Raw genomic sequence first — 15,183 nt, forward strand, 5'->3', positions numbered from 1 at the left:
GTATGAGTGAGTGAGTGAGTCTGTATGTGTGAGTGAGTTTGTGTGAGTGAGTCTGTGTGTGTGTGAGTCTGTGTGTGTGTGAGTCTCTATGAGTGAGTGAGTCTGTGTGTGTGTCAGTGTGTGTGTGTGTCTGTGTGTGTCTGTGTGTGTCAGTGTGTGTGTGTCAGTGTGTGTGTGAGTCTGTATGAGTGAGTGAGTCTGTATGAGTGAGTTAGTCTGTGTAAGTGAGTGAGTCTGTGTGAGTGTGTGAGTCTGTATGAGTGAGTGAGTCTGTGTGTTTGAGTGAGTCTCTGTGTGTGTGAGTCTGTATGAGTGAGTGAGTCTGTATGAGTGAGTGAGTCTGTATGTGTGAGTGAGTTTGTGTGAGTGAGTCTGTGCGTGAGTGAGTCTTTTTGTGTGTGAGTCTGTGTGAGTGAGTGAGTCTCTGTGTGTGTGAGTCTGTATGAGTGAGTGAGTCTGTATGAGTGAGTGAGTCTGTATGTGTGAGTGAGTTTGTGTGAGTGAGTCTGTGCGTGAGTGAGTCTTTTTGTGTGTGAGTCTGTGTGTGTGAGTGAGTCTATATGAGTGAGTGATTCTGTATGTGTGAGTGAGTCTGTGTGTGTGAGTCTGTATGAGTGAGTGAGTCTGTGTGTGTGTGTGAGGGAGTCTGTGTGTGTGTGAGTGAGTCTGTGTGTGAGTGAGTCTGTATGTGTGAGTGAGTCTGTGTGTGTGAGTGAGTCTGTGTGAGTGAGTGAGTCTGTGTGAGTGAGTGAGTCTGTGTGAGTGAGTAAGTCTGTATGAGTGAGTAAGTCTGTATGTGTGAGTGAGTCTGTGCGAGTGAGTGAGTCTGTATGTGTGAGTGAGTCTGTGTGTCTGTATGAGTGAGTGAATCTGTGTGTGTGTGAGTGAGTGAGTCTGTGTGTGTGAGTGAGTCGGTGTGTGAGTCTGTATGAGTGAGTGAATCTGTGTGTGAGTGAGTGAGTCTGTGTGTGTGAGTGAGTCTGTGTGTGAGTCTGTATGAGTGAGTGAATCTGTGTGTGTGAGTGAGTGAGTCTGTGTGTGTGAGAGTCTGTATGAGTGAGTGAATCTGTGTGTGTGTGAGTGAGTGAGTCTGTGTGTGTGTGAGTAAGTCTGTATGTGTGAGTGAGTCTGTGTGTGAGTCTGTATGAGTGAGTGAATCTGTGTGTGTGTGTGAGTGAGTCTGTGTGTGTGAGTGAGTCTGTATGTATGAGTGAGTCTGTGTGTGTGTGTGAGTCTGTATGAGTGAGTGAATCTGTGTGTGTGTGTGAGTGAGTCTGTGTGTGTGAGTCTGTCTGTATGTGTGCTAGGAGGATGCGGGATGAGTGAGTCTGTGTGTGTGTGAGTCTGTATGAGTGAGTGAATCTGTGTGTGTGTGGGTGAGTGAGTCTGTGTGTGAGTCTGTATGAGTGAGTGAATCTGTGTGTGTGTGTGTGAGTCTGTGTGTGTGAGTGAGTCTGTCTGTATGTGTGCTAGGAGGATGCGGGGTGAGTAAGCCCCGTGGGCCGAAGGGGAGTCTGGGAATCAGTGTCTGAGTCACTGAGCCAGACTCAGCGGCGCGGGTCTGGAGTCTCCGACACGCTGGAGACGGGAGCGGGAGATGCGAGCTGATGATGATAATGCCGGCGATGATGATTCATTAGAGTGGAGGGAGTCGAGGGAGGGGTGGGAGTCTTGGACCCCTACAGCTCCTGGAAAGCGAACAGAGAGTCTCGTTGGGGGGGGAGGGGGGGGTGAGGAGGAGGGGGGTGGTGGTGGTGGTGTCGACGGGGTTCATGACGTATCGTCTGTGGTTACCACCGCTGTGTCAGGGAAAGATTTGCGGGGGCTGATGAACGTGAATCGCCGCTCCCCTTCGGATGTGTTGGAACCCCCCCCCGCCCCCACCAGCCCCGCCCCCTACGAGCCCCACCCCGCCCCCCCACGACCCCCGGGATACTCGAGCCCAGGACGCCCCGCGCGCTCTGCGGCGAGACAAAGGCAAAGCTCCCCGCGTGCAGCCTTAGCAGAGTACTTTGGGGGCAAGTGCTGCCAGCGAGCACCTTTAAAATGGCCGGCACGGCGCACGTGGGCGGCGGGGTGGCCAACACCACGCCCGGCCGCGTTTGTCTCCCCAACGCACCGGGGGCTACTCATTTCAATGCTGAGCGGACCTAGAGGCGGCCCCGGGTCGGGGTTCAGAGGATCGTCCCCGATGTTGGCCTGCGAGCGGCGGTGATGCCCACAAGGTGACCCCCCCCCCCCGACTCACGCGAGACTCGCCCGCCCACTGAACCCTGGTTGAACCCATCCGCACCGACCGCGCTGGCTGGCTGGACACAGGCGGAGGTCATCGTCCATGCCGCGCCTGGAGGTGGAATCGAACCGGCGGCGAGCTCTGTAGTGCAAGGATTAGGGTCGCCCAGCCTGCACTACCAGGTTACTACCGGAGGAGGAGGTGGAGAGGGAGGAGGTGGAGAGGGAGGAGGTGGAGAGGGAGGAGGTGGAGGTGGATAGGGAGGAGGAGGTGGAGGAGGAGGTGGAGGAGGTGGAGAGGGAGGAGGTGGAGGAGGAGGTGGTGGAGGAGGTGGAGAGGGAGGAGGAGGAGGAGGTGGAGAGGGAGGAGGGGGAGGTGGAGAGGGAGGAGGAGGTGGAGGAGGAGGTAGAGGAGGTGGAGAGGGAGGAGGAGGTGGAGAGGGAGGAGGAGATGGAGAGGGAGGTGGAGAGGGAGGAGGAGGTGGTGGAGAGGGAGGAGGAGGTGGAGGAGGAGGTGGTGTCTGCTCTTGCGGCTGGGAGCGCGGCGGATCGGATTTCTCCGACAAGACGAGATTTGGAGTGGGGGTTTGGAGCTTCAACTCGGTGGGGACACAAAAGGGGGTTGAGAGGGGGTGCAGGCAGGAAGTGGTGGTGGTGCCACTGATGGTTTGGAGCGGTGGCGCAGCGGTTAGCAGCACCGCACTGCGCGAGGAACCAAGTGATCCCTGGGTTCGATTCCCGCTCACGCCCACATTGACCGCGTCCCACACACGGTGTCTCAACCGCGCGGAGTGGGCTTGTGTTGTTATTGTAAAGAGTGTCGGAGCTGTGTGTGGTGTGTATATATGTGTGTGTGTGTTTGTGGCTGCACACAGAGGCACGGCTTTTCGTTTATTTAGCCCGGGGGAAAGATCAGAAACAATCCAGGACTCGTCACAAGAGTCTGACGACTGTGTTTATTTTTCAAGAGGTCACTGCTGCACTCATTCATACACGGGGACCCCACGGGTTTACACAGAGACCCAGACTCACGCAGAGAGGCCCAGACTCGCATGCAGAGAGGCACAGACTCACACACAGAGAGGTCCAGACTCACACACACAGACCCAGACTCACACAGAGACTCAGATACACACAGAGACCCAAACTCACAGACAGATACCCAGACTCACAGACAGAGACCCAAACTCACACAGAGACCCAGACTCACACACACAGAGACTCACACCCAGAGACCCAGACTCACACACAGAGACCCAGCCTCACACAGAGACCCAGACTCACACAGAGAGACCCAGACTCACAGACAGATACCCAGACTCACACACAGAGACCCAGACTCACACAGAGACCCAGACTCACACAGAGAGGCCCACACTCACACACAGAGACCCAGACTCACAGACAGAGACCCAAACTCACACATAGAGACCCAGACTCACACACAGAGACACAGACTCACACACATAGACCCAGACTGACACACAGAGACCCAGACTCACACACACAGAGACACAGACTCTCACACACAGAGACACAGACTCACACACACAGAGACTCACACACAGAGACTCACACACACAGATACACAGACTCACACACACAGAGACCCAGACTCACACACACAGAGACCCAGACTCACACACACAGAGACCCAGACTCACACACACAGAGACCCAGACTCACACACACAGAGACTCACAGACACTGACCCAGACTCACACACAGAGACCCAGACTCACACCCAGAGGCCCAGACTCACACAGAGACCCAGACTCACACACACAGAGACGCAGACTCACACAGAGACCCAGACTCACACACACAGAGACTCCTCCACACAGAGACCCAGACTCGCACACGGAGACCCATACTCACACACACAGAGACCCAGACTCACACACAGAAACCCAGACTCACACACACAGAGACCCAGACTCACACACACAGAGACTCACACACAGAGACCCAGACTCACACACACAGAGACCCAGACTCACACACACAGAGACCCAGACTCACACAGAGACTCAGACTCACACAGAGACCCAGACTCACACAGAGACTCAGACTCACACAGAGAGGCCCAGACTCACACACAGAGACCCAGACTCACACAGAGAGACCCAAACTCACAGAGACCCAGACTCACACACAGAGACCCAGACTCACACACATAGACCCAGACTCACACAGAGAGACCCAAACTCACAGAGACCCAGACTCACACACAGAGACCTAGACTGACACACAGAGACCCAGACTCACACACACAGAGACCCAGACTCACACACACAGAGACTCACACACAGAGCCTCACACACAGAGACACAGACTCATACACACAGAGACTCACACACAGAGTCTCACACACACAGAGACCCAGACTCACACACACAGAGACTCACACACAGAGTCTCACACACAGAGACTCACACACAGAGTCTCACACACAGAGACTCACACACACACAGACTCACACACAGAGACTCACACACACACAGACTCACACACAGAGACCCAGACTCACACACACAGAGACCCAGACTCACACACACAGAGACTCACACACACACAGAGACTCACACACAGAGACTCACACACAGATGGATTCCAATGACGTGATGCCATTGCTCGTCTCGACGAGGATGACAGATGGGGGAGTGTGGGGGTACAAGGGCCACGTATGAACGTGTTGGGGTGTAGCCCCTCCCCCCTCCCCACGTGTGAACGTGTTGGGGTGTAGCCCCTCCCCCCACGTGTGAACGTGTTGGGGTGTAGCCCCTCCCCCCCACGTGTGAACGTGTTGGGGTGTAGCCCCTCCCCCCTCCCCACGTGTGAACGTGTTGAGGTGTAGCCCCTCCCCCCACGTGTGAACGTGTTGGGGTGTAGCCCCTCCCCCCTCCCCACGTGTGAACGTGTTGGGGTGTAGCCCCTCCCCCTCCACGTGTGAACGTGTTGGGGTGTAGCCCCTCCCCCCTCCCCACGTGTGAACGTGTTGGGGTGTAGCCCCTCCCCCCACGTGTGAACGTGTTGGGGTGTAGCCCCTCCCCCTCCCCACGTGTGAACGTGTTGGGGTGTAGCCCCTCCCCCCCACGTGTGAACGTGTTGGGGTGTAGCCCCTCCCCCCACGTGTGAACGTGTTGGGGTGTAGCCCCTCCCCCCCACGTGTGAACGTGTTGGGGTGTAGCCCCTCCCCCCACGTGTGAACGTGTTGGGGTGTAGCCCCTCCCCCCCACGTGTGAACGTGTTGGGGTGTAGCCCCTCCCCCCCACGTGTGAACGTGTTGGGGTGTAGCCCCTCCCCCTCCCCCCCACGTGTGAACGTGTTGGGGTGTAGCCCCTCCCCCTCCCCACGTGTGAACGTGTTGGGGTGTAGCTCCTCTCCCCCACGTGTGAACGTGTTGGGGTGTAGCCCCTCCCCCCCACGTGTGAACGTGTTGGGGTGTAGCCCCTCCCCCCACGTGTGAACGTGTTGGGGTGTAGCCCCTCCCCCCCACGTGTGAACGTGTTGGGGTGTAGCCCCTCCCCCCCACGTGTGAACGTGTTGGGGTGTAGCCCCTCCCCCTCCCCCCCACGTGTGAACGTGTTGGGGTGTAGCCCCTCCCCCCACGTGTGAACGTGTTGGGGTGTAGCCCCTCCCCCCACGTGTGAACGTGTTGAGGTGTAGCCCCTCCCCCCACGTGTGAACGTGTTGGGGTGTAGCCCCTCCCCCCCACGTGTGAACGTGTTGAGGTGTAGCCCCTCCCCCCAACGTGTGAACGTGTTGAGGTGTAGCCCCTCCCCCCAACGTGTGAACGTGTTGGGGTGTAGCCCCTCCCCCCACGTGTGAACGTGTTGGGGTGTAGCCCCTCCCCCCACGTGTGAACGTGTTGGGGTGTAGCCCCTCCCCCCACGTGTGAACGTGTTGGGGTGTAGCTCCTCCCCCCCACGTGTGAACGTGTTGGGGTGTAGCCCCTCCCCCCACGTGTGAGTAGTAATCTAACACGCGCAGGGAATTGATGTAACGCAGCTGCTGCCTGAGCACAGGGCAGCCACTGAGGTCCGCTACGCGTCAAGCGGCCCGCAACAAACAGAACTGAGCGGAGTTCGTGTCGTGAGAGCCTAGGGGGTGAGAGCCGACGATGACGATGATGGTAGTGGTGGTGATGGTGGTGATGATGGTAGTGGTGATGATAGTGGTGGTGGTGATGATGATAATGGTGATGATGGTGGTGGTGATGGTGGTGATGATGGTGGTGATGGTAGTGGTGGTGGTGATGATGGTGGTGATGATAATGGTGGTGATGATAATGGTGGTGTAGATGGTGATGATGATGGTGGTAGTGGTGGTGATGATGATGGTGGTGGTAGTGATGACGGTGGTGATAATGGTGATGGTGATGACGTGGTCATGATGGTGGTGGTGAGCGAGCGAGTCGCGGGGTGAGTGAATGAGCGAGCCAGCGAGCGAGTCGCGGGGTGAGTGAGCGAGTCGCGGGGTGAGTGAGCGAGTCGCGGGGTGAGCGAGTCGTGGGGTGAGTGAGCGAGTCGTGGGGTGAGTGAGCGAGTCGCGGGATGAGTGAGCGAGTCGCGGGTTGAGCGAGTCGTGGGGTGAGTGAGCGAGTCGTGGGGTGAGTGAGCGAGTCGTGGGGTGAGTGAGCGAGTCGTGGGGTGAGCGAGTGAGTCGCGGGGTGAGCGAGCGAGTCGCGGGGTGAGCGAGCGAGTCGCGGGGTGAGCGAGCGAGTCGCGGGGTGAGCGAGCGAGTCGCGGGGGGAGCGAGCGAGTCGCGGGGTGATCGAGCGAGTCGCGGGGTGAGTGAGCGAGTCACGGGGTGAGTGAGCGAGTCGCGGGGTGAGTGAGGGAGTCGCGGGGTGAGTGAGTGAGTCACGGGGTGAGCGAGCGAGTGAATGAGTCACGAGGTGAGTGAGTGAGTGAGCGAGTGAATGAGCGAGTCGCGGGGTGAGTGAGTGAGTCACGGGGTGAGTGAGCGAGTCACGGGGTGAGTGAGTGAGTGAGTAACGGGGTGAGTGAGTGAGTCACGGGGTGAGTGAGCGAGTCACGGGGTGAGTGAGTGAGTGAGTAACGGGGTGAGTGAGTGAGTGAGTCGCGGGGTGAGTGAGCGAGTCACGGGGTGAGTGAGTGAGTGAGTAACGGGGTGAGTGAGTGAGTGAGTCACGGGGTGAGTGAGCGAGTCACGGGGTGAGTGAGTGAGTGAGTAACGGGGTGAGTGAGTGAGTGAGTCACGGGGTGAGTGAGCGAGTCACGGGGTGAGTGAGTGAGTGAGTCACGGGGTGAGTGAGTGAGTGAGTCACGGGGTGAGTGAGCGAGTCACGGGGTGAGTGAGTGAGTGAGTAACGGGGTGAGTGAGTGAGTGAGTCACGGGGTGAGTGAGTCGCGCTAAGTCGAGCCAGCTGTGTGCGGTGCGTGGGAGGTGACAGCTCGCGGGAGCTGCTCACTCCTCGTTACTTACACGCTGAGGGCGGGTGGGGGTGACGGGGGGGTCGTGATGTCGGTGACGGGGGAGGGGGGTAGTGATGGGGGTGAGAGGGGGTTGTGGTGATGGGGGTGAGTGTGGGTGAGTGTGGGTGAGTGTGGGTGAGTGTGGGTGAGTGTGGGGGTTGTGGGTGAGTGTGGGTGAGTGTGGGTGAGTGTGGTGGTTGTGGGTGAGTGTGGGTGAGTGTGGGTGAGTGTGGTGGTTGTGGGTGAGTGTGGGTGAGTGTGGGTGAGTGTGGGTGAGTGTGGGGGTTGTGGGTGAGTGTGGGTGAGTGTGGGTGAGTGTGGGTGAGTGGGGGTTGTGGGTGACTGTGGGTGAGTGTGGGTGAGTGTGGGAGACTGCAAGAGCAGTCGCTCCTCCATGTCCCGAGGCCCTGGGATGGCGAGGGTAGTGGAGGTTAAGCGGCGTCCACAGAGCCTGGGCCCCCCTCTGCCCCCCTCCCCCTCTGCCCCCCTCCCCCTCTGCCCCCCTCCCCCTCTGCCCCCCTCCCACCCTCCCACCCCGGTCCCAGCGAGACGGGGGTGCCCCGAGTCGTCGAGAGCGAACTTCGTCTGACTCCATCGGGGGTTGCCTTTGCTTGCGATGCTGTTTTTAAATCGAGGAGGGGGGGGGGGCAGAGTTAAGATGATAGAGTACGGGGAGCAGCAGAAGCAGAAGCAACAGCAGCAGCAGCAGAGGCAACAGCAGCAGCAGCAACAGCAGCAGGGTTACAGAGCAGCAGAGGCAGCAGCAGCAGCAACAGAAGCAGCAGCAGCAACAGCAGAAGCAACAGCAGCAGAAGCAACAGCAGCAGAAGCAACAGCAGCAGCAGAAGCAACAGCAGCAGAGGCAACAGCAGCAGTAGAAGCAACAGCAGCAGAAGCAACAGCAGCAGCAGGGTTACAGAGCAGCAGAGGCAACAGCAGCAGCAGAGGCAACAGCAGCAGTAGCAACAGCAGCAGAGGCAACAGCAGCAGTAGAAGCAACAGCAGCAGAGGCAACAGCAGCAGTAGAAGCAACAGCAACAGAATTCACGATGGGAGCAAGGCAACGTCCAGGATAAATTGTGACGTGTGCACATGTGACGTGTGCACATGTGACGTGTGCACATGTGACGTTGTCCGTCTAACTGAGCGTCTGTGTGCGCGTGTCTCTCTCCTCTGTGTGTGTCAAGGCCACGTGGGTTGTCTCTCTCTCGCTGTCTAACTCCGTGTGTGTGTGTCACTCTCTCGTCATGTGTGTGTGTGTCACTCTCTCTTGTCATGTGTGTGTGTCACTCTCTCGTCATGTGTGTGTGTCTCACTCTCTCTTGTCATGTGTGTCTGTGTGTCACTCTCTCTTGTCATGTGTGTGTGTCACTCTCTCGTCATTTGTCTGTGTGTGTCACTCTCTCGTCATGTGTGTGTGTCACTCTCTCTTGTCATGTGTGTCTGTGTGTCACTCTCTCTTGTCATGTGTGTGTGTGTGTGTCACTCTCTCGTCATTTGTCTGTGTGTGTCACTCTCTCGTCATTTGTCTGTGTGTGTCACTCTCTTGTCATGTGTGTGTGTGTCACTCTCTCTTGTCATGTGTGTGTGTCACTCTCTCGTCATTTGTCTGTGTGTGTCACTCTCTCGTCATGTGTCTGTGTGTCACTCTCTCGTCATGTGTCTGTGTGTCACTCTCTCGTCATTTGTCTGTGTGTGTCACTCTCTCGTCCTGTGTGTCACTCTCTCTTGCTGTGTGTGTGTCACCCTCTCGTGCCGTGTGTCACCCTCTCGTGCTGTGCGCGTGTCAGCTCGACGAGGATGACGCGCCCGTGGGGCTGCCCGCGGCCCCCGTGACCACGCGGCTGGGCGCCTCCGAGACGTCCCACGTGCAGAGCGGCCTGCGGCCCGGCCACGGCTACCACGTGAGCCTCGTGGCCACCAAGGATGACGCCCGCAGCCCGCCGGCCAACGCCGACGTCAACACGCGTACGGCGCCGCTCCACCGCTCCACCGCTCACCGCTCAAACCGCTCACCACTCAAACCGCTCACCACTCAAACCGCTCACCACTCAAACCGCTCACCACTCAAACCACTCACTACTCAAACCGCTCACCACTCAAACCGCTCACCACTCAAACCGCTCACCACTCAAACCGCTCACCACTCAAACCACTCACCACTCAAACCGCTCACCACTCAAACCGCTCACCACTCAAACCACTCACCACTCAAATCGCTCACCACTCAAACCACTCACTACTCAAACCACTCACTACTCAAACCGCTCACCACTCAAACCACTCACTACTCAAACCACTCACCACTCAAATCGCTCACCACTCAAACCACTCACCACTCAAACCGCTCACCACTCAAACCACTCACTACTCAAACCGCTCACTACTCAAACCGCTCACCACTCAAACCACTCACCACTCAAACCACTCACCACTCACCACTCAAACCACTCACCACTCAAACCACTCACCACTCAAACCGCTCACCACTCAAACCGCTCACCACTCAAACCCCTCACCACTCACCACTCAAACCGCTCACCACTCAAACCACTCAAACCACTCACCACTCACCACTCAAACCGCTCACCACTCAAACCGCTCACCACTCAAACCACTCACCACTCAAACCACTCACCACTCAAACCACTCACCACTCAAACCACTCACCACTCAAACCACTCACCACTCACCAATCACCACTCAAACCGCTCATCACTCAAACCGCTCACCACTCAAACCGCTCACCACTCAAACCGCTCACCACTCAAACCGCTCACCACTCAAACCACTCACCACTCAAACCACTCACCACTCAAACCACTCACCACTCAAACCGCTCACCACTCAAACCACTCACCACTCAAACCACTCACCACTCAAACCACTCACCACTCACACCGCTCACCGCTCAAACCGCTCACCGCTCAAACCGCTCACCAACAAGAAACGCCGGCTTAAGCCGCTACCCCGACTCCCGCGAGCCGCTCTAACCGCTGCGCCACCGCTCACTCGCACCGCCGCCACGCACGACCACGATCCTCCGTAGGGCCTCTCGCAGGCGACGTTGGCCAGCTCCTGACGAAGGCCCGGAGTTGTACGCCAGGGGGTGGGGTGGCCAGCGCCACGCCCGGCCGCCTTTGTCTCGCACTCAGCGGCGATGTTTGCCACACACCGCACCGGGTACTCATTTGAGGCTGAGTCTACCTAGGGGGGGATGGGGCGGGGGGGGGGGGGCGGGGCAGTGCGGGCAGGAGCGGACGCGACCGTTGTTGTAAAATCGACGCCCGACGAGCCGACAAACTCAACCAACGGCTCCGATAATTTTTATTTTTTTTAATAATCTTTCATTCCCACCCCTCCCTCTTCCCCCCACCCCCCCCCCCTACCAACTTCCAACGTCCGACGAACGTCCGACGAACGTTCCCCGCCGGGGCAGTCCTGGACGCGCCGAGCGGCCTGCAGGCTCGTGACGTGGACGACTCTTCGGCCCAGCTCACGTGGAGGGCCCCGCTGGCCCGCGTGGACGAGCTCATCCTGGCCCACGGCCGCCCCGGCGAGACGCCGCAGGAGCGGCGCGTGCCCGCCGGGGCCACGGGCCACGCGCTGCGGGGCCTCGCGCCGGGCCAGCGCTACGCCGTGAGCCTCGTGGGCGTGCGCGGCGAGCTACGGAGCGACGCCGACACCGTGGAGTTCACCACGGGTTCGCGACGCGCACGCAAACGCCGTCCCCGTGACCCCACCGTGACCCCCCCGTGACCCCCCCGTGTCCCCCCCGTGACCCCCCTGTGTCTACGTCCCCGTGTGTCCGTGACCCCCGTGTCTCTCCCCGTGTTCCCGTGACCCCCGTGTCTATGTTCCCGTGACCCCATCACCCCCGTGTCTCCGTGACCCCAACCTGTGTCTATGTGACCCCCGTGTCCCCGTGACCCCCCCGTGTCTATGTCCCCGTGTCCCCGTGACCCCCCTGTGTCTATGTCCCCGTGTGTCCGTGACCCCCGTGTCTCTCCCCATGTTCCCGTGACCCCCGTGTCTATGTTCCCGTGACCCCGTGACCCCCGTGTTTCCGTGACCCCCGTGTCTCTCTCCCCGTGTCTCCGCACGCGAACGCCATCGCACGCGCGGCTACTGCTGTGTCTCGCTTCCCGTGTCTCCGTGACCCTCTTGTCTCTCCCCGTGTCCCCGTGACCCCCGTGTCTCTCCCCGTGACCCCCGTCTCTCTCACCGTGTCCCCGTGTCCCCGTGACCCCCGTGTCTCTCCCCGTGACCCCCGTGTCTCTCCCCGTGACCCCCGTGTCTCTCCGTGTCCCCGTGACCCCCGTGTCTCTCTCCCCGTGTCTCCGTGACCCTCTTGTCTCTCTCCCCGTGTCCCCGTGACCCCCGTGTCCCCGTGACCCCCGTGTCCCCGTGACCCCCGTGTCTCTCCCATGTCCCCGTGACCCCGTGTCTCTCTCACCGTGTCCCCGTGAACCCCTGTAACCCCCTTGTCTCTCTCCCCGTGTCTCCTTGACCCTCTTGTCTCTCCCCGTGTCCCCGTGACCCCCGTGTCCCTGTGACCCCCGTGTCCCCGTGACCCCCGTGTCCCCGTGTCCCCGTGACCCCCGTGTCTCTCACCGTGACCCCCGTGTCCCTCCCCGTGACCCCTCTGTCTATCCTGTGTCCCCGTGACCCCCGTGTCTCTCTCCCCGTGTCTCCTTGACCCTCTTGTCTCTCCCCGTGTCCCCGTGACCCCCGTGTCTCTCCCCGTGACCCCCGTGTCTCTCCCTGTGACCCCCGTGTCTCTCCCGTGTCCCCGTGACCCCCGTGTCTCTCTCCCCGTGTCTCCTTGACCCTCTTGTCTCTCTCCCCGTGTCCCCGTGACCCCCGTGTCTCTCCCCGTGACCCCCGTGTCTCTCCCGTGTCCCTGTGACCCCCGTGTCTCTCTCACCGTGTTTCCTTGACCCTCTTGTCTCTCCCCGTGTCCCCGTGACCCCCGTGTCTCTCCCCGTGACCCCCGTGTCTCTCCCCGTGTCCCCGTACCCCCCGTGTCCCCGTGACCCCCGTGTCTCTCCCCCTATGTCCCCGTGTGACCTTGTGACCACCCCCCGCCCCCCCCCCCCCCCCAGGTGTGGACCCCCCGCGGGGTCTGCAGGTGGTGGGGGCTCAGGAGCGCTCGCTGGAGCTGTCGTGGGAGCACAGCCGCGCCGCTGCCGACTCGTACCGCGTGCGCTACTCCTCGCTGGACGGCGCCCACAGCGCCGAGACCACGGTGCCACGTGGGACCGGGGCTCGCGGCGCCGCCAAACTCACCGGTACGCTCGCCGTGGTGACACCGTGACGCCGTGGTGACGCCGCTCACCGTGACGCCGACTCGCAGCGCGTGTCTACACCGCGGAGACCACGCTCACCGCTCACCCCTCGCCGCTCACCGCTTACCACTCACCACTCACCGCTCGCCGCTCACCGAGACGCCGACTCGAAGCGCGTGTCTACACCGCGGAGACCACGCTCACCGCTCACCACTCGCCACTCACCGCCCACGCTCACCACCCACGCTCACCGCCCACGCTCACCGCTCGCCACTCGCCGCTCGCCGCTCACCGCTCACCGCTCACCCTGACGACAACTCGCAGCGCGTGTCTACACCGCGGAGACCACGCTCACCACTCGCCGCTCACCGCTTACCACTCACCACTCACCGCTCGCCGCTCACCGTGACGCCGACTCGAAGCGTGTGTCTACACCGCGGGGACCACGCTCACCGCCCACGCTCACCGCTCCCCACTCGCTGCTAGCCGCTCACCACTCACCACTCACCACTCACCGCTCACCGCTCACCACTCACCGCTTACCACTCACCACTCACCGCTTACCACTCACCACTCACCGCTCACCGTGACGCCGACTCGTAGCGCGTGTCTACACCGCGGGGACCACGCTCACCGCTCAACACTCACCGCTCACCACTCACTGTTCACCGCTCACCCCTCGCCGCTCACTCTGACGACAACTCGTAGCACGTGCCCACTCTGGACCACGCTCACCGCCCACGCTCACCGCTCACCACTCGCCGCTCACCGCCCACGCTCACCACTCATAACTCACCGCTCGCCGTGACTCCAGATGCTCACCGAGTCTCCACACTCACCAGGTGAACTCACTGCATAACGCACCTGGATCCACGGCCTGGCACTGCCATCGTGGGTGGAGCGTTCAGGGGGGGGGGGGGATCAAGGGGGGGGGGGGGTGTGGGGAGTAGGGAGTGAGTGGTGAGTGAGAGTGGTGAGTGAGTGGTGAGTGAGTGAGTGGTGAGTCAGAGTGTTGAGTGAGAGAGTTGAGTGAGAGGGTTGAGTGAGAGTGGTGAGTGTGAGTGTTGAGTGAGTGTGTTGAGTGAGAGCGGTGAGTGAGAGTGGTGAGTGAGAGTGTTGAGTGAGTGTGTTGAGTGAGAGTGGTGAGTGAGAGTGGTGAGTGTTGAGTGAGAGCGGTGAGTGAGAGCGGTGAGTGAGAGTGGTGAGTGTGCGTGTCGATGCAGGCCTGCGACCCGGACTGGAGTACGGGATTGGGGTGTCGGCCGTGAAGGCGCTACAGGAGAGTCGCCCGGCCACCACCAACGGCAAAACGCGTGCGTGCCTCCATCTCCCTGCCTCCCCCCTCTCTCTCTCTACCCCTCTCTCACCCGCAGTGCTCCTCTCTAACCATCTCGCTCCCCTCTATCCCTCTCTCTCCCCTCTCTCTACCCCTCTCTCTCCCCCTCTCTCTACCCCTCTCTCTCTCCCCTCTCTCTACCCCTCTCTCTCTCTCCCCTCTCTCTAACCCTCTCTCTCTCCCCCCTCTCTCTACCCCTCTCTCTCCCCCTTTCTCTCTCCCCTCTCTCTAACCCTCTCTCTCTCTCCCCCCTCTCTCCCCCCTCTCTCTCTCTCCCCTCTCTCTCCCCTCTCTCTCTCCCCTCTCTCTCTACCCCTCTCTCTCCCCCTCTCTCTACCCCTCTCTCTCTACCCCCTCTCTCTCCCCCTCTCTCTACCCCTCTCTCTCTACCCCCTCTCTCTCCCCCCCTCTCTCTCCCCCCTCTCTCTCCCCTCTCTCTCCCCCTCTCTCTCTCCCCCTCTCTCTCTCCCCTCTCTCTCTACCCCTCTCCCTCCCACAGTGCTGCTCTCTCCCTTGCAATCGCCCTGCTCATTGCAAGGGTCACGTGACCTCTGACCTATTCAGACAGAGTCCCTCCCTGCTCGAACGAGAATCGCGTTGGAAATTCCACATTCCTATGGCGGGCGGGGGGGGGGGGGATGGTGGGGGGAGGGGGGTGGCGAGTCGTATCAATGGGACAACAACGATGACGACGATGACGACGACGATGACGATGACGGGAGTGGCTCGTTCCACCACCGAGCCACCTCGTCCCTTGCCGCTTTGACGTGAGCGCTGTTTGTCACTGGCCCACCGGCCCGACGTGCTGGGCGACTGTCGGAGTGCACGCAAGCTGGGGGGGGGGGGGGGTGGGGGGGTGGGGGGAGCGGTGGCGCAGCGGTGAGGG

General features: G+C 60.3%; 1 protein-coding gene across 1 annotated transcript in view; it reads left to right on the top strand.

Moving 5' to 3' along the window:
* LOC116955381 (tenascin-R-like) overlaps window positions 1-15,183 on the top strand; it is a 98,571-nt gene that overhangs the window by 66,152 nt on the left and 17,236 nt on the right. Inside the window, 4 exon segments of the mRNA XM_076052941.1 lie at window positions 9,464-9,641; window positions 11,113-11,376; window positions 12,779-12,964; window positions 14,185-14,274. Of these exon segments, the coding sequence (XP_075909056.1) occupies window positions 9,464-9,641; window positions 11,113-11,376; window positions 12,779-12,964; window positions 14,185-14,274 (718 nt within the window).

Source organism: Petromyzon marinus, chromosome 59, assembly GCF_048934315.1.
Source record: "Petromyzon marinus isolate PM22_M1 ecotype Great Lakes invasive population chromosome 59, UKy_Petmar_22M1.pri1.0, whole genome shotgun sequence".
NCBI lineage: Eukaryota > Metazoa > Chordata > Hyperoartia > Petromyzontiformes > Petromyzontidae > Petromyzon > Petromyzon marinus.